The 23,505-nt window shown below is 51.7% G+C and overlaps 1 protein-coding gene across 1 annotated transcript; it reads left to right on the top strand.

Annotated features, from left to right (window-relative positions):
* Positions 1-397: 397 nt before the first annotated feature.
* On the top strand, positions 398-23,484 carry Cd5 (CD5 molecule). The gene is made up of 11 exons (XM_050137280.1): positions 398-526; positions 9,252-9,290; positions 12,390-12,695; positions 13,102-13,164; positions 13,637-13,978; positions 15,644-15,931; positions 16,648-16,773; positions 17,371-17,424; positions 18,399-18,512; positions 19,079-19,170; positions 20,089-23,484. The coding sequence occupies exons 1-10, from the start codon at positions 475-477 to the stop codon at positions 19,165-19,167; spliced, it is 1,473 nt and encodes a 490-aa protein (XP_049993237.1). The 5' UTR covers positions 398-474; the 3' UTR covers positions 19,168-19,170; positions 20,089-23,484.
* The last annotated feature ends 21 nt before the right edge of the window (positions 23,485-23,505 follow it).

The raw sequence follows: 23,505 nt of genomic DNA, 5'->3' as shown, positions 1-23,505 counted from the left end.
AGGCTAGCGTGTCTGAAGTGTACCCCCTTCCCACCTCCCACAGCCCCAGCCCCACTCAGAACACTCTGTCTCGGGCCCTTGCCTGGTCCACCCTTCTCACCTCAGGTCAGCTCTCCTTAGAGCAAGATACCCTCTCTGTGGGTGCCCAGCCTCTCCCTGCCCCGCATCTCACAAGGACACCAGGCTCTACCCAGGCACGAACACGGCCAGTGGGCACTATCACGGCTCTAAGCATCTCAAGCAGGAAGCCGGCAGGCTTGGGCCTCCATTCAAATTGGGGCAGGTGGTTTCACCAGGAGGAAGTTGACAGTTCAACTTCAAACAAGGTAGCAGTGACGCAGGCCCACCCTGCCTGCTTCCCCGTTCCACCTCTGCTCATGCCCCCTCCCTCCCGGAGAGTGAGACACTGAGCCAGACACCTTTCCAGGCTGACTACCAAGCTCACTGAGGCTGAGGCAGTAGAAGGCCGCATCCATGGACTCCCACCAAGTGCTGCCGGCTGCCGCGTACCTGCTGGGAACCCTGGGTGAGTCTCTGCCAGGTTCCGCCAGACAGGATACCTGAGCAACGTGGGGTACAGGGAGGAGACCTCAGTTCCTCCCAGGTCAGACTCTGGGCCCATGTGCAATACCGGGGAGGTTTAGGGCCAGAGCCCAGGTCAACTTCCCAGTCGCAGCTGGGCTCTGCTTGCCCATTCTTCCCCAGGATTGCCCAGCCTGATTCTCTGTATTGTTGAGAGTTACTCGGTCTTGGGCTACAGCGTGGTGCCCAGGATTGGTCACCTCTAGGGAGGGAGAAAGCTCGTGTTGAGGATGCTCGGGCAGACCGGTACCTTCACGAGGATGCGGAAGAACGGATACCAAGCTCAAACAGGCGCCCTGGGTCCATCCTAAAAGAGTCCCCCACTCCTGAAACTTGCTCTAGACCCAAGGCTCTGACGGTGGCCATCAGTGGCATCAGGAGAGGGGAGGCTGGCTCAACTAGCCAGAGGTGTGCTGTGGGAGTTAGGCCTGGAGGCCCAAGCCCTGGGCTCTCAGCTTGATCATGAGATCTTCCCATACACAGAAGGTGGCTACATCGGGGCAGGGGTACAAAGAGGTATAAAGAGGTGTGGCAGGGAGAGGGTTGCTGGATGCCAGTGTGGCAGGGAGGAAGAGATGGCATCCTGTTCTGCAGAGAAGGGGCTGAGGCCGCAGATACTCGGTCTTCACCTACAGCTGCTAAGTGAGTGTGGGGATGTGTAAGTTTGGATGGGAGTGCGTGTGTGTTTTAGAGAGCGTGCACACATTTTTAATGTGTGTATGTATGAGAACTGTATGTGTACTCTCCTGGATACTACGTGGCTTCTTCATTCATGTTACCATGTCTTGGATGGCCATGCATACATCCCTTGTCCATATTGCAACAAGAGGTACAAAGTGCCTTCTTGACAATCCTTGACTCACTTCCTGGACACTACCAGAACATTGCTGTGCCCTCTTCAGTCTCTAGAATCCCAAAAGCCAAGCCTTTACCACCCCACAAGCCAGTCCTCCCCTATAGCTTCATACCCACACACAGGGAGGCTAGATTCACCCAGGCTCCCCATTGGGCATGGAATGGGCTCCTGAGAAGACTAACAGGTACCCCAGCCCCATGGAACCCAGAGTCCAGGAGCGATGGAGGCAAACCTTCACCCTCACCGCAGCGGCATCATTTGGAGGTCGGGGAAGACATGGTCTCTGTGTGTAGTTAGAACTTATAGGTAGAAAGCAATCTCATGGTGCTGGGGGCAGGTGGGGAGGGGTCACAGCTCATAATTTTATTTTTATGGTTCTAGGTTGGACCCAGGGCCTTACATGCTAGGCAAGCTAACACTGAGCAATATCCTGCCAGTTTTTACTTTTAAAAAATGTTTTTAGACATTTATTTGTGCATGTGTGTGCATGCATGCACGCATATGTGTGTGTGTGTGTGTGTATGTGTGTGTGTGTGTGCACTTGTGCCACTGGGTCAGAGGGCAACTTGCAAGCGTCAGTTCTCTCCTTCTGCCATGGTCCCAAAGACAGAACTTGGCTCATCAGTCTTGCCAGAGAGAGCCTTTACCCCCACTTAACCGTCTCGTTGGCCCTCAGTTTTTTTAGGTAGGTTCTCCATACAATGACCAGCTGGCCTTGAACTCACTCCATATCCCAGGAGTGCCTTGAACTTACAATTCCGCTGCCTCAGTCTCCCCGGGAGTTAGAATTACGGGCCTCTGCCACCAGGCCTAACTTTCATGAAATCCTCTTGAAGCCATTTTTTTTCTGTAAGCTTCTGAATAATACAGGATGTGGGCCCATCACCCCATTTTACGCTGAGGGAACACTGAGACCCAGGAGTGACAAGCCCAAGGTGGAGTAGATGGTAGGCAGCACGGAGAACCTGGCCCGACATGCTGCCCTCACACAGCTCCACTGCCTCCGTAGGAGAAATAGGTCCCCGACGCCATTCCCACACGTCAGAGCCTGGCTACAGGAGAGGCCTCCATCAGCAGACACACAGAGGTCAAGGCACAGGGCTGGGGACACCCCAAAGCCTGAGAAACGAAGATGTGTACAGCCTGGCTACATTAGAGTGTCAGTCCCATGGTGCCCCCTCTTACAATTTTTCTGAGCCCCAATCATGACGTGGCTTGGAGACATGGCTCAGACACTGCACAGCCCGAAAGACCGCACAGTGACTCCAAAAACCAATTTGAGTCCCACTCTGTCGCTTTTGGCTGGGTGACATGGTCTGGTTTGGTAAGTCTCCTCCACTGAAGTAGGAAGTAGAAACAGGACCATATGGTTAAAAGAATTGACTGACTCTCGGTAGGTCTAGCCTGCACGTAGTGGAGGTAGCGCACAATAGACATCAGAGTCATCCAGAAGCAAGGCAAGGCCGGACAGAGTCGGGAGGGGTCTTAGGTACTCGTCACACACAGATCTTCTCCCCGATTCTTCACGAACATGTTCACTCACTCACTCATCCATCTACACACTTGTTTTGAGCATCTCTTAGATACTCAGCTTCTTACAGCAGCAGGAGCCAAGGCAGACATCCCGGCCGGTGGCCTGCCCAGCTCAGAGGAGACTGACTGGAAGCCTAGGCACAAGAGAGGGCCCCTCACTCAGCATAGAGACCTGGCTGTGCAGGCACAGGACCTTTTGAAGAGGATGACATGACCTCTGCCACCCTGAGACACAAGTGATAAGAAGAACCAGCTAGGCAGAGAAAGGAGGGGAGAGCGACCTAGGTAGAGGTAAATGCCACGGGGAAAGAAGAGCCCTAGGGGCTGGGTATGTGTTAGCCAGGAGCAGGCTGTGAGCTGCTGTCCCAGGATACATAGTCAAGGATGTCTTGGGCTCTAAGCACAAAGGATCAGAACCCTGGCTGATCCTGGAAGCCAGGGGCTGGTACTAGCCCTGTGGTCACTCAGCATGGCTCCATCAAGAAGTCAGATGATCTCCTAGAGTGACCAGGACAAGAATTCAGTTGGACAGCGAGGAGCACCGATTCGGTGCTCTGTGTTTATGTGTATGCATGTACATGTGTGCAGTTGGCGTGCAGGGCAGGGAAGGAGGATCTAATTTTCTTTCTTTTTAGTCACCCAGAGTGACAAGAACGTCTCTGGCCCTTGGTCTCCTCATCTAAAACACAGGGTTAAGCTGGGCATGATGGTAATCCCAGACTTCAGGAGACAGAGACAGAAAGGTCACAAGATCCAGGACAGCCTGGGTTACACAGTGTGTAACCTGCCTCAAAAACCAGCAAACAGAACAGAGCACCAGAAGCCTGTAGCTGTGCTTCAAAGGATAATAGCAGTAGTTTCTGGGGATTCATCCAGAAACAAACACTGGCTGAGTACCTACTTTGTGCTGAATACACAGAGAACGAAGAGACAAGATCTCTGCCCTGGTGGGTCTGAGACAAAGATAGTATTTGTCTGTTGGTGCTAGAAGGGCATTCATGGGTTGGCAATAGATAAGGGAGGTCTTACAAAAAGAGAAGATGTTCACACACAGGCAAGGGCAGTGAGCAAGCCTGCCACCGGGTGGGCCTGGGGGACCCTGCAGAGGGCCTTTGGCTCCGCAGGTCCAGTGGAGGGAATGAGAGAGGGAGACCACGGAGGCTCCTGGAGGACAAGCTTCTGTCCTATAGATAGGAGGACAGAACTGTCTCTCTGGGACTATGAGTTCTCATCCTGATCTCTAGCCAGATGTGCTCCAGAATCCAGAAGCTCTCCAAATGTAGACATCTCATTTTATATCTTGAAGAGGCCTGGGGGCAGCGCTGGGTCACAGAACACATGCCCGCTCCTGCAGGGACACCTGGGCTATCGGGGACCCAGAGGAGCCCCGCATTCTGTGTCAGATAGTGGGTGTGACGCACAGTGCTGCTTACCTCCAGCTAAGTAAGTGACTCTGGCCAAGTCATCTTCCTTTCGGAACTTTGGTTTTCCCAAACGTGGGAAATTGAATGTGGAGGCAAACCCTGCCCATTTTATATAGGGCTGTTACGGCAAGATCAGACTGCAGCGCTGAGCTTTGAAATATGTGAAGGTCAGCACACCTGCAATCCCAGCACTTGAGTGAGGAAGCCAAGAGGATCAAGGAGTTTCAAGGCCATCCTCTGAGACATAATGAGGCCTAGGCTAACCTGGGCTACATAAAACACCCCCCCCCCCGTCTCTCTCTAACACACACACACACACAAAGAAGGGGGAGGCTGTCAGGGACAAGCAAAATGGTGAGATTATTGCCCCATCTAAACCCTCCACCCTTTGTGCATGCTCCATCTCCCAGGTTGCTCCTGGAAGGGCAGGTATTGGGGTAGTGTGTGCACACAGGTCATAGCAAAAGGCATCAGCTATAACCAAAGGTGTCATTGGGTACTCTATCCGAGACCCCAAATCCTGGCTCTCTCTGACCTCTGTTTCCAGAAAGCTTTGACAGAATCAAATGAGGGACAACCCCACTGATAAATGTTTGTTTAGGTTTGGTATTCCAGAAAAGTGGGTTTTAGCTGGGTAGAGCGGAGCACACCTTAATCCCAGCACTGAGGAGGCAGAGGCAAGCAGATCTCTGAGTTCAAGGCCAGTCTACTCTGCAAATCAAGTTCCAGGACAGCCAGGTGCTACACAGAGAGGGGAAAAAAAACGTGTCTCAGAAGAAAAAAGAAAGAAAGAAAGAAGCAAAGACAGAAAGGAAGAGAGAGAGAAAGACAGAGAGAGATAGAAAAGGAAAGAGAAAAAAGAATAGTGAGGAACCCCCCCCCCCTGTCACTTTCATGTAACTTAGAAATCAGGTGGCCTCTTTACCCCATACACAGTGATCCCGATTTCTAAGTTATCTTGCTCTATGGAACAAGATAGTAGCATCTTCATTTGAGGCTTTAGGTTTAGGCAAGAACTGGGTCTTCATGAGAGAAGATCGCTGGCAAGGGGCCTATCATAATAAAAAGCTACTATTGCTATTGCCAAGATTCCAGCCCCTCCCTCTGACTCCCAGTGCCTACCAGATGCTAAACCAGTATGTCCAGCTTGAAAACGTCAGGCAGGACCTCTGAACGGGTCAGAGGCAGAGGGCTGAGTTTAGTTTTGCCGCCAGCTGCCGTGAGTCAGGTTCTGTCCTGCAGAGTGCCTTACAGGGTAGCCCTGTGAACTGTGACAGCCTGGCCACCAGTAAGGCATCCATTGCAGAGGGCCATGAACATGTGTCAGCCATTCCGAAATCCAGAAAATACTTAAAATTCCTGGCAAACAGGTCTTTACAAGACAACTTGCAGTCCTAGGGGGCTATTGATAATCCGGATGCATCCCATTCAGGCCGGGAATGTGTGTGTCTCGCTGGAGACAGCATCATGTGCCTCATCCAGGTCTCAGGAGACACAGGGAGAAAGCAGAACCCCTCAGTTCCAGCAAATGAAAAGATAAAAGTAGAGACTGTTGGCCGAGGCCCTGGTGATGGCGTCACAGCCCACGGCCTGATTTTCAAAACCATCTGAAGCTTCATCAGATTTATTTTAAAAGCAAAGTAAAAGAAGTCTTAAAAGTTGCACCCTCCCCCTTCCACTCCAGAAAAAAAGGAAAGAAGAAAAGAAAACCGTTAAGCATTGCCTGGAGCTAATAAAACTCACTAGTGGGGAGATGCAGCCTGTGGATGCAGCACAAGAAACCACAGCGAGCATCATAGGCTTGCTCAGGGCAGAAGGAAGGACGAGATACCTCAGAGCAGCTCTCAGGGATTCCTCTGACCCTTTCTGAGCCCTGTCAGCTCAGGCAGGCTCAAAATTATTGGATTTAATCAATGGAGACAAGAGACTGAGCTAGGAACAGTGGCTTCTTTGGCCAAGGTCTTTGTCTGGGCTTGCTCAGTTCAAGCCCTGCATTGTGGGAGCCTGCAGGATGTTGGGCAGGGAAGGAAAAAGCCTTGCAATCCTTAGGTGTTGTTCCAGCAGCTTGGAGGAGAGGTGTGGGTGGCAGAGGATGAGATGGGGTAATGTTTCCATGCCCCATGACCCTGCAGTCTCTAGGGTCTACAAGCAGAGTCCTGGGTTGGGGTTGGCTACAGGAGTTTCTGAGGGAACTGGGCAGAGGTGAAGTGTGGCTCCAGAGGAGGTCAAGGAGATGCTGAGCACAGCCTGCGGGACTCAGGCCTAGGAGCGTGTTCGTGGGTTCCTGTGAGAGTGGCAAATGAATGAAAATGGGTTGTGGACAGGCAAAGAATCAGCATGCCGCGAGTCTTGCTCTGCCAGACGCCTTTAAGACTCGTTAGAAACACAGGCTGGAGATTATGTACCGTTAGGCCAAGAGGAAAGTGAGGATTATGGAACTGAGCTTCATCACGTTATAGACCAGTGAACTGAGCTCAGAGAGCTGCCAGCATCACCCAGCAGATTCAGTCTAGCCGTGGTTTATCTTGACTGCTCGAAACACGCAGGAATTGATGTAACAAAGCACAGCAGACAGTTTGGCCTAGGAGGAGAGCCCAGCCTCTTGGCCACTAGCTGTATGGGTAAAATATTCACCTCTCTCAGTTTCCTCTACCAAACAGGAACCAAACCAATCATACCTATCAAATGGCATAGTGGACAGAATTGAAAGATTCAATTGAAAAATTCCCAGAAGAGTTAAAACTAAAGATGCTGATGACCGAAGGGATGATGACAGCGATGGTGGCAGAGATGAGGGTAGTAGTAATGGCAAGAGTGGCCAAGTGATGGTGGTGGCAGCAGTGATAGAGGTAATGTGATAACAACGGTGATAGTGATGGTGATGATGGTGCACACGGTGACAGCGGGGATGATGGCGGTAGTAATGATGGGATGCTGGCAGAGACGGAGGTGGCGGCCATGAGAGTACTGATGGTGATAATAATAGTAGTTACATGACGATAGAGGTCATGGTAATAGTGAGGGTGATGGAGAGAGAAGGGAAAACATGGTTCATGTGAGGACCAAACAGAATGAGCCACACCCTGGAATCCACAGCTACCTTCTCTTATCAAATTCAACAAATCACTTTCCTTATTATTGGTGTGTGTGTGCGCGCGCGCGCGTGTGCGCGTGCCACAGAGGTCAGAAGACAGCTTTTGGGAATCAATTCTCCTTCCATCTTATTGAGGTGACGCCTCTCATTTTCTGCTGCTGCGCTGTGAACTCCAGGCAAGCTGGACCCCAAGTTGCTGAGCGATTCTGTGTCTGCTGCTCTTGCCGTGGGCGTGCTGGGATTGCAGATGAGTGCCAGCTCATCCGACGTCGTACTCAGGTCACCAGGCTTGCTTAACCACCCCATTTACCCTGCTTTCCTTCTTAGGACAGCGGCTGGCGTCAGCTCTTCTGACTTTCCTAAGGAAATTTTCTGAGCAGGACCAATGCTGCCTGTGTGGTGTCTAGCCGTGGGGCCTGGGGTCCTCAAACCCAGCCCTGTCCAGGGGTTTCTAAGTCTGGCTGCTCAGGGTCAGGAGTTCAAGCATGGTAGTCTCTGGATCTCCAAACGGGAAACCTGGGAGTGGCTGCTGAGAAGCTGAGAGCTAGCCAGAGGCCACAACAACCTAGACCCTGACTATCTCTAGCCAAGTGTCTGATACTCAGAATGAGTGCAGCAGATTAAGAGCCCTGTGACCTGCCCTCTGCGTTTCCGAAGCAAGCCCTCTGAATCCTCCCACTGGGAAAGCTCCCCAGAGGTCTGTGGCCACACCTGCCCCACCCAAACAGCAGTAACCCCGTCTATGAACACTGAGACGGGCTTGGGAGGCGCTAGGCTAAGCTCTTCACATAGAGGGGTCCAGCTCCATCTCTCAGCATAGCCTCCACACTGTGGATGGGGAAACTGAGGTTTCAAGGGTTAAGATAGGAGAACGTGCTTCCCATGCCCACAGGCAGAAACAACAGAGCAGACCCTCAAACCCAGAGCACCTCTAGGACTGAAAATCAGCCCTGCGTCACACAGGAGCAAAGGGCAGACCTAAGCGTCTCCTTTCCCCGTAGCCACCACTTTAAGCACTTCAGCCCTCGTGATTTGGCCAAGTGAGTGACTCTCTAATGGTGGCTTTCCCAGTCCCCATGGGGGAGCCAGAACCAGAAAGAAAGAGGACTGAGAGAGAGGTCAGAGGTGAGGAAGAGCAAAGGGTTCCTGCCTTCTCTCTTGCCCTGTAGCTAAGCTTCTTCCCCGCATCTTCCTGAGGCCAAACTGTATCCGCCTGTCTCTAGCTCCCCAGAATTAAGATTAGGATCACAAGGGCATGCCCAATGTCTGGTTTTACACATGGGCTCTGGAGTTGAACAAACACCCTTGTGCTTGCAAGACAAACTCTTTCCTGACCAAGCCATGTCCGCAACGTTGCTGTCCCCAAAGCAGTTCACGCCCTCCCAATGCCGGCGTGTTGTACTGTCCTGTATTCTGCTCCATTTCCTTTTTAAGAAGAGGAATCACTATAAGGGACAGGCAGAGCGAGAAGTCCCTGTGGGCAATGAAGCTGGCGTGTAACTTGATGGGGATGGAGGTCATGCATGTGGTACATGAATCAATTCTACTTGGGTATCCATTGAGAAAATAAATGTTTAAAAGAGAAAATCGATGGCTGCAGCCCACAAAATGGATTCCATAACCACTTCATGACAATCCCTGCCGTGGAATCTCCTCAGCAGTGGGGTGGAGGCACAGCCAGCCAGGGCCACTGCAGGCCCTTGGAGCTGAGGGAAAGGGGGGAGGGGATTCACATTCTGACCTCCTTCTCTCCTTTCCACAGTTGCTTTCTGCCATGGTCAGTCCCGACTGGATGACTCAGGTAAGGAAGACCGTGAGAAGTGGGGCGGGGAGAGAGCCAGGCAGCAGTATCGTGGGCTACGTGAAGATCTGCCTATTCAAAAGCTGCCTCCTCCATCACTATGAACCCCATCTCTTGCGAACACTGAGCCATCAGCGTGCTAGTACGTGTTCAGGGGGCACCCTCTGTGGCCATAAAGCACCATGTGAATCTAGCTAGCATGCCCCCCGCCATAGTCTGTGGGCAGGAAGCGTACCCATCCACAAATGTGCCTCACAAAGTCTTATTTCCTCTCTGGTCCTCCGTGGTCATGGACACTTCAGACAGGCTGTGGGAAAAGCTGGGTTAGGTTGCACTACTACTCAGGTGGAGTATGGGGCTTACCATGCTCAAGGCCCTGAGTTCTATCCCAGTGCATAACAACAAACCAAAGGGTAGAGTGGCTGCCTCCCACCTACACATCCTCTACACATCTGTCATCTCTAGATTATTTAGAATCCTAACCCTGTGCAAAACTGTGTTCAGGGAACACTGACAAGAAAGGCATGAAGAAAGAAATGAATCCAGGGCAGACAGGCCTGACTGCGTGTGTGTGTGTCGGGGTGGAGTGGGGGAGTGCTTTTCCTCACACTGGCCATATTTTTTGAGACAGGATTGGTTCCCTAATGGCCTAGAGCTTAGTAAGCTAATATGGCCAGTGAGTCTCGGGCATGCCTGCCTCTGCCTCCACAATGCTATCATTACAAGGGCCTGCTACCATGTCTGGGTTTTTTTGTTTTTTTTTTTTGTTTGTTTGTTTGTTTTGTTTTTTTGTTTTTTGCGTTCTGGAGACCACTGGTTTTCTTGCATGCAAGGTAAGCATTGTAAACATTGAACCGTCTCTCCAGATTGTCTTCTTTTTTTGTTTGTTTGTTTGTTTGTTTGTTTTTTGAAACAGGATTTCTCAATGTAACAGTCCTAGCTGTCCTGGAACTAGCTCTTGTAGACCAAGCTGGGTCTCAAACTCACGGAGATCTGCCTGCCTCTGCCTCCCGAGTGTTAGGATTAAAGGAATGTGCCATCACTGCCCAGCCTTTCTTCATTTTTGATCTTTACTTGGTTGAGCCACAGATACTATGTCCTCTGTCTCTCTGTGTGTCCCCCCACCCCACCCCACCCCACCCCCGTGTGTGTACAAAGAGATTCTGGGAGGATATGTTTAGATGTTTTCAAACATAAGAAAAAGTAGAGCCTTGCAGTGGTGGCACACACCTTTAATCCTAGCACTTGGGGGCAGAGGCAGACGGAGCTCTTGAGTTCAAGGCTAGCCTGGTCTACAGGGTCAGTTTCAGGACCGCCAGGGCCACACAGAGAATCTCTCTCTCTCTCTCTCTCTCTCTCTCTCTCTCTCTCTCTCTCTCACACACACACACACACACACACACACACACACACACACACACAAAGTCCAAACCAAACACACACTCCACCACTAAGCTACACCTCCAGTCCCATCACCCCTTGGGGGGGGCAGCTTGTTTGCGTGTTTATTTGTGAGTTTGTTTGATTGTTTGTTTGAAAGCTATATGACCCAGATTGGCCTCAAACTTACCAAGAATGACTTTGAGCCCCTGATCCTCTGTCTTTCACCTCCTGGGTGCTGGGACGACAGACATGTGCCACCTTGCCTGGCCCCAGACATTTTACATGAGGAACATAAGCATCTGTGGATTCTAACATCTAATGGTCCTCGGAGCACTTTACATGGGTTCCGAGGTCACCTTTAGATGTTATCTACTCCTCTCCCATCATGGATCTTTATAAAGTAACAAAGTCAAAAGCCTGCCTAGAACCTAAGAATTTCACTGTAAGGTATTAACCCAAGAGAAATGGAAACACAAGCCCACATGCTGGCCTGCACATGTAAATTTATCAGCAGTTTGATTCACAGCCAACGGAACAATCCACAAGATACATAGAAAAGAAATGGGGGAAGACTCACACAATGAAATATTATTATGCACACAGCACAAAGACATGAATTACTGATCCACACAGGAACACACATAAGCTTCAAATACATGTAGAGGACAAGAGACCCTAGCAAATGATGCTCTGTGGTTCAGTTCAATTGTGTGACCCTGGAGAAGACCAATCTTTCATGGCAGATAGCAGGGCAGTCCTTGCCTGAGGCCAGAGTCAGGGAAATGAACTAGCTGTTGGGGAGCAAGCAGGAAGTGTCCAGATGATGGACAGACGCTGCATCTGGGTCACAGGGTGGCTGTGTGGTTGCAGATGCTTGTCAGCTCTCACAGAGCAGAACCCTTAAAATGAGTGTGCTCCACTGCATGAAAACTGTGCCTCCAGAAAACCGATGTTTCATGTTTTGCTTCACTGAGACAGACTCTCCTGCACCCCAGGCTGTCCTCAGACTCACCACGTAGTTGAGAATGACCTTGAACTCCTATTTCTCCTGCCTCCACCTGCCAAGTGATGGAATTACAGACGTGCACCAGCACACCCAGCTAATACAATTAATTTTAAATGTTAAAACAGAAGATGTTGGGAAAAAGAGCTGGGAAGATGGCTCGGTCTAGTAAAGTGCCTGCGCATGAGGACCTGAGTTCAATTCCCAGAGCCCACATTAGAAAGAAAAAAAAATCAGGACACTTGTAATCCTTGCTAGGCAGGAAGAAATGGACAAATTCCCAAGGCTTGCTGGCCAGCAGGCCTGGCTGAATTGGCAAGTCCAGCTCCTGGTGAGGTACCATGTCTCACAAAACAAGATAGACAGCTAGCTCCTGAGGAACGACACTAAAAATTGACTTCTGATCCCTGACACACATGTACACACACACACACACACATCAGGCCACAACTCAGGCCTACTGAAACTGAATTTCCAAGATTGGTAGGATTTTGTTGGACAGAAAGTGCTGAGAACATCTTGTCCACAGCCCCAGGGTTCCCTCTAGCTCAGAAATCTGAGCCACCACATAGGGCCAACATAGCACCCTGCCTGACTCTAGGAAGCCTCTGTGGTGCTCTAAAAGAGGAAACTCAGAAGGGGAAGCAAGAGCTGAGCCCCTGAGGAGAGCTCTTCCTCCATCACCTGACAAACCCCACTACTTCTTTCTCCAGGTCTCCAGGTGACACTAAGTGGCCTCAACTCCAAGTGTCAGGGTAAACTGGAGGTTCAGATGGAAGGCCTGTGGAGCACTGTGTGCAGTTCCAGTTGGAGCTGGAAGCAGGACCTCTGGAGAAATCCCCATCAAGCCTCTGGAGTGTGCCAGCAGCTGGGATGTGGTGACCCCTTGGCCCTCGGCTGCTTCTCTTTATTGAACAGATCCCAGCACCAGATCCTCTGTCATGGACCCCTGGGGTCTTTCTCCAACTGCAGCAGAAACTCACCAGCCAAGTGCCTTCCACTGACCCTGATCTGCCAAGGTGTGTGATGCTGTGTGGCAGGCACCCTGGGCTGAGGCCTGGGAGGGTAACGGGATGAAGAGGGCTTCCCAGGTTACAGTGCCCTGGCTGTGGACAGGAGAGAGGACTGGGTAAGGGGTAAGCCAGAAGGTGCTGCAAGTGGCTGGCAAGACTGAGAAGCAGGATCTGGCTCTGACAAAATGCCAACCTTGTCCTTTGGGCCTCCATTTTTCTGTCTGGGATATGTGGGACTGCCACCTCTCAGGGAGTTGAGAGGTAGAACGGGGGAGGGGACAAGTTAGCTTACCAACAAGTGGTACTAAGGTCACAGCCCTGTGTTGTCACATTGCCAGCTCTCCAGGTCCCCCCCCCCACCTTCTTCTCTCCACTCCCCACTTCCCACCCTTGTCTGTGTGTTTCACTGCAGAGCCCCTAAGGATGACACCTCCACCCACAACTGCTCCACCCACCACCATGCCGGAGCCCACAGGTAAGAGGGTTCTTGGGCCTCATGGAAGGCAGGACAGGGAAGGGACCGATAGAGACAGTAAAGAGCCAGGGACCAGGTATGACGTAGCCATTGCACCCTTGAACTCATAGCAGCTGTGGTTAGCTGCACGAGATTAGGTTGTCAACACTCCTTACTGGAGGGAGGAGGGACCCATGAGACCTCACTCCTCCCTGAAGAAGCATAAGCAGTTAAAGGTGGGGAGGGCATTTTCTTCAGTGCTATGGCCACTGGTAAGGTACCCATGTCCCTAAAAATGGCCCTAATTAAATTCGTTGAGTCACCAAAACAAACAAAATCCAAGAGGCCCAGTTACATCTAAATCCCAGTGGGAAAGATTCAGGGGTGTCCTGTGCAATGTTTGGGACCCTCGCCTCCCAGGTATTCATGTGCTGGTGCTCAGCAGCAAGGCATTCTGAAAATCATCCAAACTCAGACATGCTTTCCCCTCCAGCTCCTCCCAGACTGCAGCTGGTGCCGGGACACGAGGGCCTGAGGTGCGCTGGTGTGGTGGAATTCTACAACGGCAGCAGAGGTGGCACCATCCTCTATGAGGCCAAGGACAGGCCCCTGGGCCTGGGGAACCTTATCTGTAACGCTCTGCAGTGTGGATCTTTCTTGACACATCTGTCAAAGCCAGAGGCAGCAGCAACGCCAGCTCCTAAGGAGCTGAAGGGCCCCAAGCCCTTGCCAATTCGATGGGAGGTGCAGAATGCGAGCTGTGCCTCGCTGGAGCAGTGCTTCCAGAAAACGATGCCCCCGGAGGGCGGCCAGGCGCTATCGGTCGTCTGTTCCGGTAAGCTGAAAACTAAGCACACTCCACCAGGCCATCTGTTGCCTTAGAGTGGGGATGTGGGGTCCCCTGATAGATGTTCAGAGTTTATAAGAGGCCTGAGAGGGATGAAAGAGAAGTTGAAGCCTGAGCCCATGGCCTCCTCTAAAAGAGGACAAGTTAGATGAGGGGACGTCTCAGGCATGGAGCAAAACAACCCCTGCCAGCTCAAAGGAGTCACCATCCAGAGAAGTGGAGTCAGCTGGGATCCTAGCAGGAAGAAGAAACAAGGTTTTGTGACTGAGGCTTGGGAAAGGCCTGGGGTAACTGGAGAGGTGGCCTTTACCAATTGGGAGCTTTCAAATCTCCAGAAAGGAAGCTGGAGGGATGGTAAGGCATAGGAGGTCCCTAAGGTCCGGTTCAGAGTGCAGCTACAGAGGATGCTCTTCCTGGGTCCTGAGTATAAGTGCTGGTGTGGTTGAAGTGGGGAGAGAGGGAATGCTGACCTGTAGGACTTCTATGGGGCCAAACCAGGATTGGGGACAGACCAGAAGAAATCACAGTTCACAGCAAGGCAGAATAAACCCCAAGCCAAGGAAGGGGTAGGTCCATGTCACCGGAAGTGCCCTGCTGCATTCTGGGTTCTGTTCCTAACAGACTACTTGGTGCTGGGCATCCTTCAGTTTTCATCCCCACCCTGGGAGGTGGGAACTACTGTTACTCTCTTTTTCCAAGAGGAAACAGCTCGGCTTCCTCCCAGTATCACAGAGCAGTAGCTGAGATCTGCCCTCGAGCAGGGTCAATCCAGAACCTATTTTCTAAGCCTGAACCACTCAAGGTGAGGCCCTAGACGGGCACCATCCATGCCACCTGGAGAGAGTCTCAGCACTCCTCACGCTCCTAACAAGGCTATTTCAGCAGGTCCTTGGGATTTTTGCCCAAATATAGGATGCGTGGCTCTGAACTATAAGGAATAGAGCAGGACAGCCTACTCCACTGGACAGCTGATAAAAATTGGTCTTCTAGGCAGAAGCAGCCCCCAAGGTTCTCTGACCCGGGTGAGAGGCCCATGGCTGGCTCCAGTCCCGCCCACCCCTCAGCTAGGAGTTCTCAAGCTCTCACGCAGGCTACAACCTGCAAAAGCCGTGCCCAGGGTCTTGCTTTGAAGTTTCTTCTAAATAGAAGATTCACTAGGGCTTTGAAGGTGGATGTTGCCATGGAAACTAGCTAAGCTGTTGAGCTCAGTATTGACTTTAAACCAAGCACAGTTGCTTCTGCCACAGATTCCCAAGCACCACCCTGGTTAGCAGGCATAAATACACTAGGCACTTGGCCTCATTGCCAAAAGCTTTACCTACACGATTCAGGGCTCCAGGCAGTAAAATTTCTGGGTTCTGTCCCACCCGAGGAGTATATCAGTGCTTCCTAGTTCCCAGGTCTCAGTTTCCTCTTCTAAAAAGCTCTCCCTCTTCCTAAGGAACCGCAAGAGAGTAAAAAGGCTTGGCCACCCTGTCAGCTTCTTTGCCACTGCTGTCTTGAGAAGGCTGCCACCACTTGCCCAGAGGTCCTAGGGACCAGAGTTTGCTCAGGGGAATGGCTGGGGAAAAGAACAGCATCTTCCCTGGAGTGCTCACCACTGCCAGGGCCCTCAGGTCAGCCCTGAACCTCATCATCACTTCCCCTCTGCAGGTTTCCAGCCCAAGGTTCAGAGCCGCCTGGTGGGGGGCAGCAGCGTGTGTGAGGGCATCGCTGAAGTGCGCCAGGGATCACAGTGGGCTGCTCTGTGTGTCCGTAATATGGCCAGGGGTCCGGCGCAGTGGGAGGAGCTGTGTCAGGAGCAGCAGTGTGGCAATCTCCTCTCCTTCCGTGCACTGGATCCTGACAAGACCATCTCTGGGCTCGCCTGTACCCAGGGGAAGCTGTCTCAGTGTTACCAGCTTCAGAAAACGAACACCTGCAAGAGGGTGTTCGTCACATGTGAGTTGACTGCAGCCCTTGGTGGGTGGAGAACAGTTAGAGGCTTTTCCTCCAGGACCTGGTCAGGGAGCACATCTCTAGAGAACGGATCTGAAAGATAGATAAAAGGTCCTGGAAAAGGGACAGAAAATGGGGTTCTGAGAGCAACGATGAGTGGAACAGGCGAGGCCCAAGCAGATCACTGTCAGGCCACTAGCAGAAGCCAGAACTCTTTCTGCCCTTCTAGCTCCTGTTCGCCAGGGTGCAAGCTAGAAAACCAGGGGGTGGATGGGACATATTTATTACATGAATGGCAACTGAATAATGGGTAAAAGAGAGATAGGTACATGGATGGGTAACATGAATGGGGCGGGTGGAGGAGTAGAGAGATAATTGTATAAATGGATGGATGGGTCAGTGGATAGATGGATGGACAGACAGACAAAGGAGTAGATAGATGACTGCATAAGTCATATGATTAGTCATAATAGGAAAGATGGAAAGTTATCAGTCAATACCAAGAGTGGCAAACAGCAGCTTGATGGTCACTGAAGGTAATAAATGGTAGACAAATGTATGGGTACTAAAGACTCCTAGAGACGGCCGGAGAGACAGCTCCCCTCCGAACACACCGGTGGATTGGTAGGAGGTGCCAAGGTACCGGGGAAATCCAGGTATCTGCTGCCCTCTAAGTTGTTCCCCAGGGCTGAGACTGATTTAAGACTTCCCTTGTCCAGGCCAAGACCCAAACCCAGCAGGCCTGGCCCCAGGCACTGTGGCAAGCATCATCCTGACCCTTGTCCTCCTGGTGGTGCTGCTGGTCATGTGTGGGCCTCTGATCTACAAGAAGCTGATGAAGAAATGTAGGTGCCAAACCCGCCTTCCTCCTTCTCCACCCAGTGCTCCCTGCTGCCCACTGGCCTTTTCCTGCCTCAGTATCAGAAAGTCAGGACAAATTATACTCTGTGATTGGCCCTTATCTGGACCAGGCAAAATCCTACTGCAATTGATAAAGGTCACATTATCAGTACAGCCTCTGATGTCACAAGATGTGGCCCAAGTCCACCTCCACAGCTACCCATGGCACTGACTGTGCTGCTGCCTCTATCTGAGCCTCAGTTTCCCCATTTACTGAATGAACAGCTGCATACCTTATGAATGAGGGGGCTTAGAGAAACTGTCCAGAGGCAAAGGAAGATGAGTGAGAACAGAGGCAAGCAGTCTTGGGTCCCTTGTGCCCTCTGGGTTATCAATTCTGGTTCTAAACAAACCCTGTGATCATTTCTGCCTTCATCCAGTGCTTCAGTCTCCCTCCCTAGACAGTTAGGAAATGAGGCAGAAGGCCCATAGCTGTGGTACCAATCAGTCTTACCTTTAGGTCATCTGTGCCTTCCCCTCCCCCACCCCCACCCCTTGTTAATCATCACCTGGCCCTCATGAGCTTCCTGTCTGTTGCCCAGTCCGTCAGAAGAAGCAGCGTCAGTGGATTGGCCCCACGGGAGTGAACCAGAACGGTGAGTGTCCCCAGAGGCGGGTCTCCCTCAGCCCTAGGCCTTAGGCCACAGAAGTCAATCTGTTGAGCACACTGAACCAGCAGCGGCTAGAGGACTCAGCTCTCCACCACATTTCACTAAGGTGTGACTGTGGCCAACAGACGTACCCACACCAGAGAGGGCTGAGGCTTCTTCTAGGGGCAAGCGGTTCTGTGCATTTTGCCTCTTGAGCCTCAGACACCATGGTATTTCTGCTCTCTTGACTTGTGGTTGACTTAAGCAGAGGCCAGAGCCCCACGGCCTTCACCCTCGGGGCAGCCTTCCCCAACTTGATGATCGACAGATGCTCATGGGGATTATTTATTCCATGGTCAAGTGGGGTTAAGCAAGCCCGTGCACTGTTCTTTAGTTCAGGACTTACAAGAACCTTTTGTGTGGCTCCTCTTCAAAGTGGGAAGGCATGACAAAGGCGTGGTCAAGCTAGTGCTAAGCAGAGAACAACTTCAGAGGGCCAGCTTTAGAAGATACTGTTCTGCTAGCCCAAGCCCTCCCCTAGCCTTCATTCTCTCCTTCCAGCCGTGTTCAGAGCTACACTAATGGACAGAAGCATGCACTCTATTCCTCTCCCCTTTCCATACCCAGGCCCAAACCTCTCTAAAAGATTCTCTGTTTTGTTTGGTTTTAAGTAACACAGGCCTGCAGCTCCTGATACACGGGAGCACGTACGTCTCCCTAGCATCCGCGTTCCAGCTGCCTGCTAGGTAAAAGCTTCACGATCCACTGAGCAACTGGAGGCTCTCTTGACCAATCAGACTGCTCTGACAGTCTGAGGCTGCCCCTGCTGGCATGAATCTCCCTAGAGAGAAAGAAAGGGTTGAAAAGTACTACCCTTCTCCCATGACCTCATGGAGGCAGGAAGCTAGGCTGTGGGGTCCTGCTCGAGAAGGATGGCACCTCGGTTCTAACAATGCCACTGGCCTCCCGTGTCTGTTTAGTGTCTTTCCACCGCAGCCACACGGCAACTGTAAGGCTTGAGACCCCGATAACCTCTCATGTGGACAACGAATACAGTCCGCCTCCCAGGAACTCCCACCTGTCAGCTTACCCAGGTGAGCCCTAGGGGGCTGCTGGGGGGGGGGGAGGGAGCAGGCTAAGCGCTAACCTTGAAGTTTTGTGCTTGTCTGAAGAGGGAAAGGGAGGCTCCAGGGGGTAGAGGATGAAACTGCCTGCTTGACAGCTGGTCCCAGCAGGGTGGAGGCAGGAAAACAGCCTTCACAGGTCTCTGCTGTCCCTTGGAGACCTTGAAACATTCATCTAGAGAGAAGAATGCAGTTGGATAGATGCCATTAACCCCAGCCTTGCTGTGACCTAATGGGCCTGTTTGCCTGCAGGCCTTGAGGAATTGGATGATAAATGAGCCCCTAGGATCTCTCTGAGCCAGGACAGAGCCATTAAGTGGTCCACAGGAGCCTCCAATACTTGGCTTCTCACAGGCACTCACAATTAAGTCCCAGGGGGTCTGGAGTTTAGCATCATTAGCGAACACTTGGCCAGTCTGATCAAAACTGATACAGGGCTGTCACCAATTCAGAGCACCTCTGTGATCTTGCAACCCACTCAGCTCCTGGGGCATTGTGTAGCCCCCAGACTTCTTTAATCAGTGTGTTCTCTCTAGCTCTGGAAGGGGCTCTACACCGTTCTTCCACCCAGCCTGACAACTCCTCTGATAGCGACTATGACCTGCAAGTGGCCCAGAGACTGTAAGAGGTGAGTCTGCCCCTGCATGGTGCTTGGCACCCAGGACCTGCATCCAGCCCTGGGGCCCCGGCCTCTCCAGTGTCCATAATAGCGCCTCCTAGCCTCTTGTTTCATATAAAGGGGAAGACTAAGCTAGGTCTGTCACCGGGACACTTCAGAGGCAGAGTCACAAGTCTGAGGTGAACCTAGTCTACAAGCTAGTTCTGGGCCAACCAAAGAGCCATAGCAAGTCCCTGTCTCAAAAAAAAAACAAACAAACAAGCAACCCCACACCCGCCCCATCCCATCCAACCCCACAATTTAGATAATGGAGCCACCTGGGCAAATTGCAGAAGACTCGTTAATCCTAAAGCCATCCTGGAAAATTCCATCGTGAAAAGGCACCGAGAAAGATACCTGCGAGAGTTGGGGTGAGAGCTGCCAGTATAGCAGAGACTTACAAGCAGGCAGACCTGAGTTCCACATCCAAAATCCATATTTAAAACAACAATAACAACAAAAACAAGTGGGTGTCGTGGTAGGCACTTGCCATCCTAGCCGTGGTGTGATGGGAGGCGGTGACAGGCAGCCCCTATAAGTTTGCTGGCCAGCTATCTTAGCCTATGTGGCAAAGTCCCAGGCCAATGGCAGACCCTGTCTCCAGTAGAAAGTAGAAGGTGCCTCCAGAGTGACACCCGAGACTGCCCTCTGAGCTCCACAGGCAAGTGCACACGTGTACTCCCATAACACACACACAAAGACCCCTGAGGGCTCGAGACAGTCACACCCTTCAGACCCGCCGTGCCTTTAGCACTGATAACTTCCAGGCACAGGACGGCAGCTTTCCCAAACTGAGCCCAAAGCATCCTTGCATACATCCCCCGCATCCCTGGTTCCCCTCCACGGTGCCCATGTTTATGCTCTGACATGTGTCCTTTCACCTCACAGACCTTGGAACCAGCAACAAAAGGCCAAGCAGGGCCCTTCTGTCCTGAGGAGCATTTGCCACTTGGAGCACCACCCCTATTTCCACCTCAGCCAGCACCTGGACAGAGGCCAAGGTCCTTTGGAAAAACTCCTGGGCCCTGCAGCAGCAGGCCAGTTCCTATTTCCCCCTGGGGCCATGACAGCCTGTCTGCTTCCTCCAAGAGCCAACACTCAACAGAGCCTCGAATCAACCAATCCTTCTAAGCAAAGACTCCAGTATCCAGAGGGGTTCCCACCCTCTGGGGAGCAGTGACCAGCGGGGTCGGCTTTCTCCTTGGCCTCTGAGGCCACGAAAGAATGACAAGGCAGCACACACCTGTGTGGGAGTTTATTTCTCAAGTGTATTTTTAATATATTCTTTGTAAATAATGTTTTTTTCTATTTCCCAAGAACTTAAGTACTGCAGTCTGTTGTGTCCAGGGCCCCACCCTCCAGATCCTTCTGATGAGAGACTTACTGAGTCCTGTGTAGCCACCATAATCTCAGGCTGCACACCTGAGCCAAAGAGACCCTCGTTTTCCCTCCTTCCACCTTCTCCATCCCTCATCCAAACACATCTTCCCCTCCAGAGTGCAAGACTTGCTGGCTAGAAAGGCACTGGTACCCTGCCCCCACCAGAGCCTAGCATAAAGGAGCACCCAGCCAATCCTCACCCACTAGGCTTTTTATTCCTCACAACAGTTAGAAATCCCAGCTCAGATATTTTCAGCTAACCTTCAAACCGAGGAATTGGAGAAGAGGATTGGGTATGTTCCTAGGGCTTAAGTAATTCCCTTCAACTAAGACATTCTCTAGAGGTTCCCTGACTACAGGCAAGGGGAAGGAGCCACCAGGTCTAACCCAGGGATAGGTTGTGTCTTGGTCATGAAGACTTCAGGCACACAGGTATCAGTGATCCGTCCACAGCAGCCAACTCTGGGAAAGCAAAGAGGGGTCACTAGAACACGCTGGGAGGGGAACAGGGAGCTAGGGGCACCATCATTCTAGAAAAGTCTGCTAAGTAATTGCCCTTCCTACAACACCCCTGTCCGCCCAGGCTTCCATTTGGCGTTTTTTTGTTTTTGTTTTTGTTTTTTTCATTTTAGCTATGTTTGTATAGGCATGTCTTTGTGTGGAAATGTACAGAGTCAGACCCCCTGAAACTGGAGGGTCACCCGATGTGAGTACTGGAACTGCACGCTGCTCACTTGTAAGAGCAGTATACACTAGGAATCAGCGCCATCTCTCCAGCCACAGGCCTCTGTTCTAACGGTACAGTCACATAGAGCTAGGAACCCAGAAACAGGGTCTGCCACTCACTCACTCACACAGAACGGGAGGAAGGGGGCCATCAAAGGGAGCTATGAGGGTGTAACTAGAAAGAGGGATCCAAGGCGGCCATTATCCCCCACAGGTGTCTTTCTTGTAAGAGCTCTTTAGTTTGCCTCCCAGTGGCATCAAAGCTTCCACAGCCTATCTTACAGGAAAAACACACATACACACACACACCAAAAAGTTTAATAAAAAGGAATCTTTAGAAAACTGTTTGTGGGACTGAGTCAGCAAAATGCTTATCATGCAATCATGAGGATCCGAGTTCAGATCCCTAGCACCCACACAAAAATCTAGGCTGAGCAGCGAGCATCTCAAATCCCCGCACTGAGGAGGCAGAAACAGGCTCCCTAGAGCTCCCTGGCCAGGTGGTCTACCTCAGTGAGCTCAGGTTCAGTGAGAGGCCCCACCTGTCTCAAAAAGTAAGGTGGAGAATGACTGAGGAAGACCTGACGTCATCCTCTGATCCCCATATAGGAACACACACAATAAAACTCACAAGCTTTGTGGGCCTGCGTGGAATATCCCAACAAGACCCGCTTGGTCACACAGCCATGTAGAAACAGTATATCATTCCTTATGGCGCTGGTCAAGTTGTAGGCTCAGCTGGAGGGTCTGACCCCCAGGTCCCCAGGCCAGCACTGCTCCTCCACTAGGAAATTCATGGCAAACATGTCCCTCAGTCGCCGAGGTAGCCCTGTTGTGACCTGGGCTGTCTTGGGGACTCCATTCTACATCACAGCCCAGTGGAACAAAGTAGGATGTGACCCTCCCACTCCTCGGTCCCCTATCTTCCTGCCCACTTCCCTAAGTGTTACTGGACAACCTCTGAAGTACCCTGTGCACAAGCTAATCCTAGTGTATTCTCACAACAAGTCAAAGAAGCTGAAAGCCAACAGGCAGTCCCTGAGATGACCAAGCAGCATCCCTGCCTCAGAGCTAGGACATTCCAAAGCTCTCCCCAGCCAGTGAAGCAGTCTCTAGACCATATCTCTTCCAGCCACATTCTGTCCCCAGGGCCTGTCACTGTTGTGGTACAGCAAGAGGCCTATGTGATGTGGTAAATATTTCGCAGGAGGTAGGGAGGGCCTGTGGCAGTGTGTGCTGCCTTCTCAGTTATGAGCCCAAAGGGAGGGAAGAGAACCAGGATGCCTCGTGCAGTGACCAGACCACGTGGCTCTCCAAGTCCTGTCTTCATCCTCCACCCCAGCTGCCACCACTCTGGTACAACCCACAGCAGGGGACTTAACTGCTACAATGAGATCTGCAACTTATTCCCGAAGAGCTGCTGACATCATCCGGCTCCCTGACATCCTGTGCACCCAGCCCCAGCTCCTGCCAGGCAACTCAAACACAGCTGGGAGTGAAGGGCAATAAATCAGACTGAAGTTGTGTGTCCTGGAGACTTCTAGCACCACAAAGGCATGGTGCTGGACCCCTGCTGCGCTGCGACTGTGTGGATCTAAACCAAGTCTTACCTCCATGTGCAACCTGGTCACCGCACCACTCCAAGGTCTCTCTCCTCTTAAAACTGGGGCTAGGAGGGCTAAGGTGGCTGTGGAAAGGATCCTAGCAGATACATGCCATATTCCTGGTGACTGTTAGCACCTCTGGGCATGTGCCATAGGCAATCTACCTCTGTCACCTTGCCAGGAAGAAAAGGCAGAGAGCTGACTTGAGGAACCCTCAGGAACCTGATCTCCTACATTCTCCTCGGCTTCAGGGTAACCACCCTGTAACAGCACTTAGATGAAGCTGTAGAGAACGCAGCCCAGTCCATAGAAGGCTACTTGGTCCCAGAAACAGTTCGGCACCCCTGTCCCTCCTAGCATACTCTGCAACCCTGGTTAGAAAGCCATAAACCACAGCCAGACTGAGGGTGTAACAGAACACTTTATCTCCCAACCCAGACTGAGGCACAGGTGCCCCCTGGTGGAACTGAATGGCCATGCATGCGGCCTAGGACAAAGCAAGCATTCCAGGCTTCAAGAAACAGCTAAGGAAAACCAGAGAAGAAAATGCTAGAAAGAGCCAAGCCCTTTGGCAGTCGGGTGGGCGGGGGAGTCA

The sequence above is a fragment of the Alexandromys fortis genome, unplaced genomic scaffold (genome assembly GCF_014885135.2).
Source record: "Alexandromys fortis isolate MF-2015 unplaced genomic scaffold, M_Fortis_MF-2015_v1.1 scaffold_3, whole genome shotgun sequence".
Lineage (NCBI taxonomy): Eukaryota > Metazoa > Chordata > Mammalia > Rodentia > Cricetidae > Alexandromys > Alexandromys fortis.
Note: the sequence above shows the minus strand (reverse complement) of the source record. Positions and strands in the feature narration are given on the sequence as shown.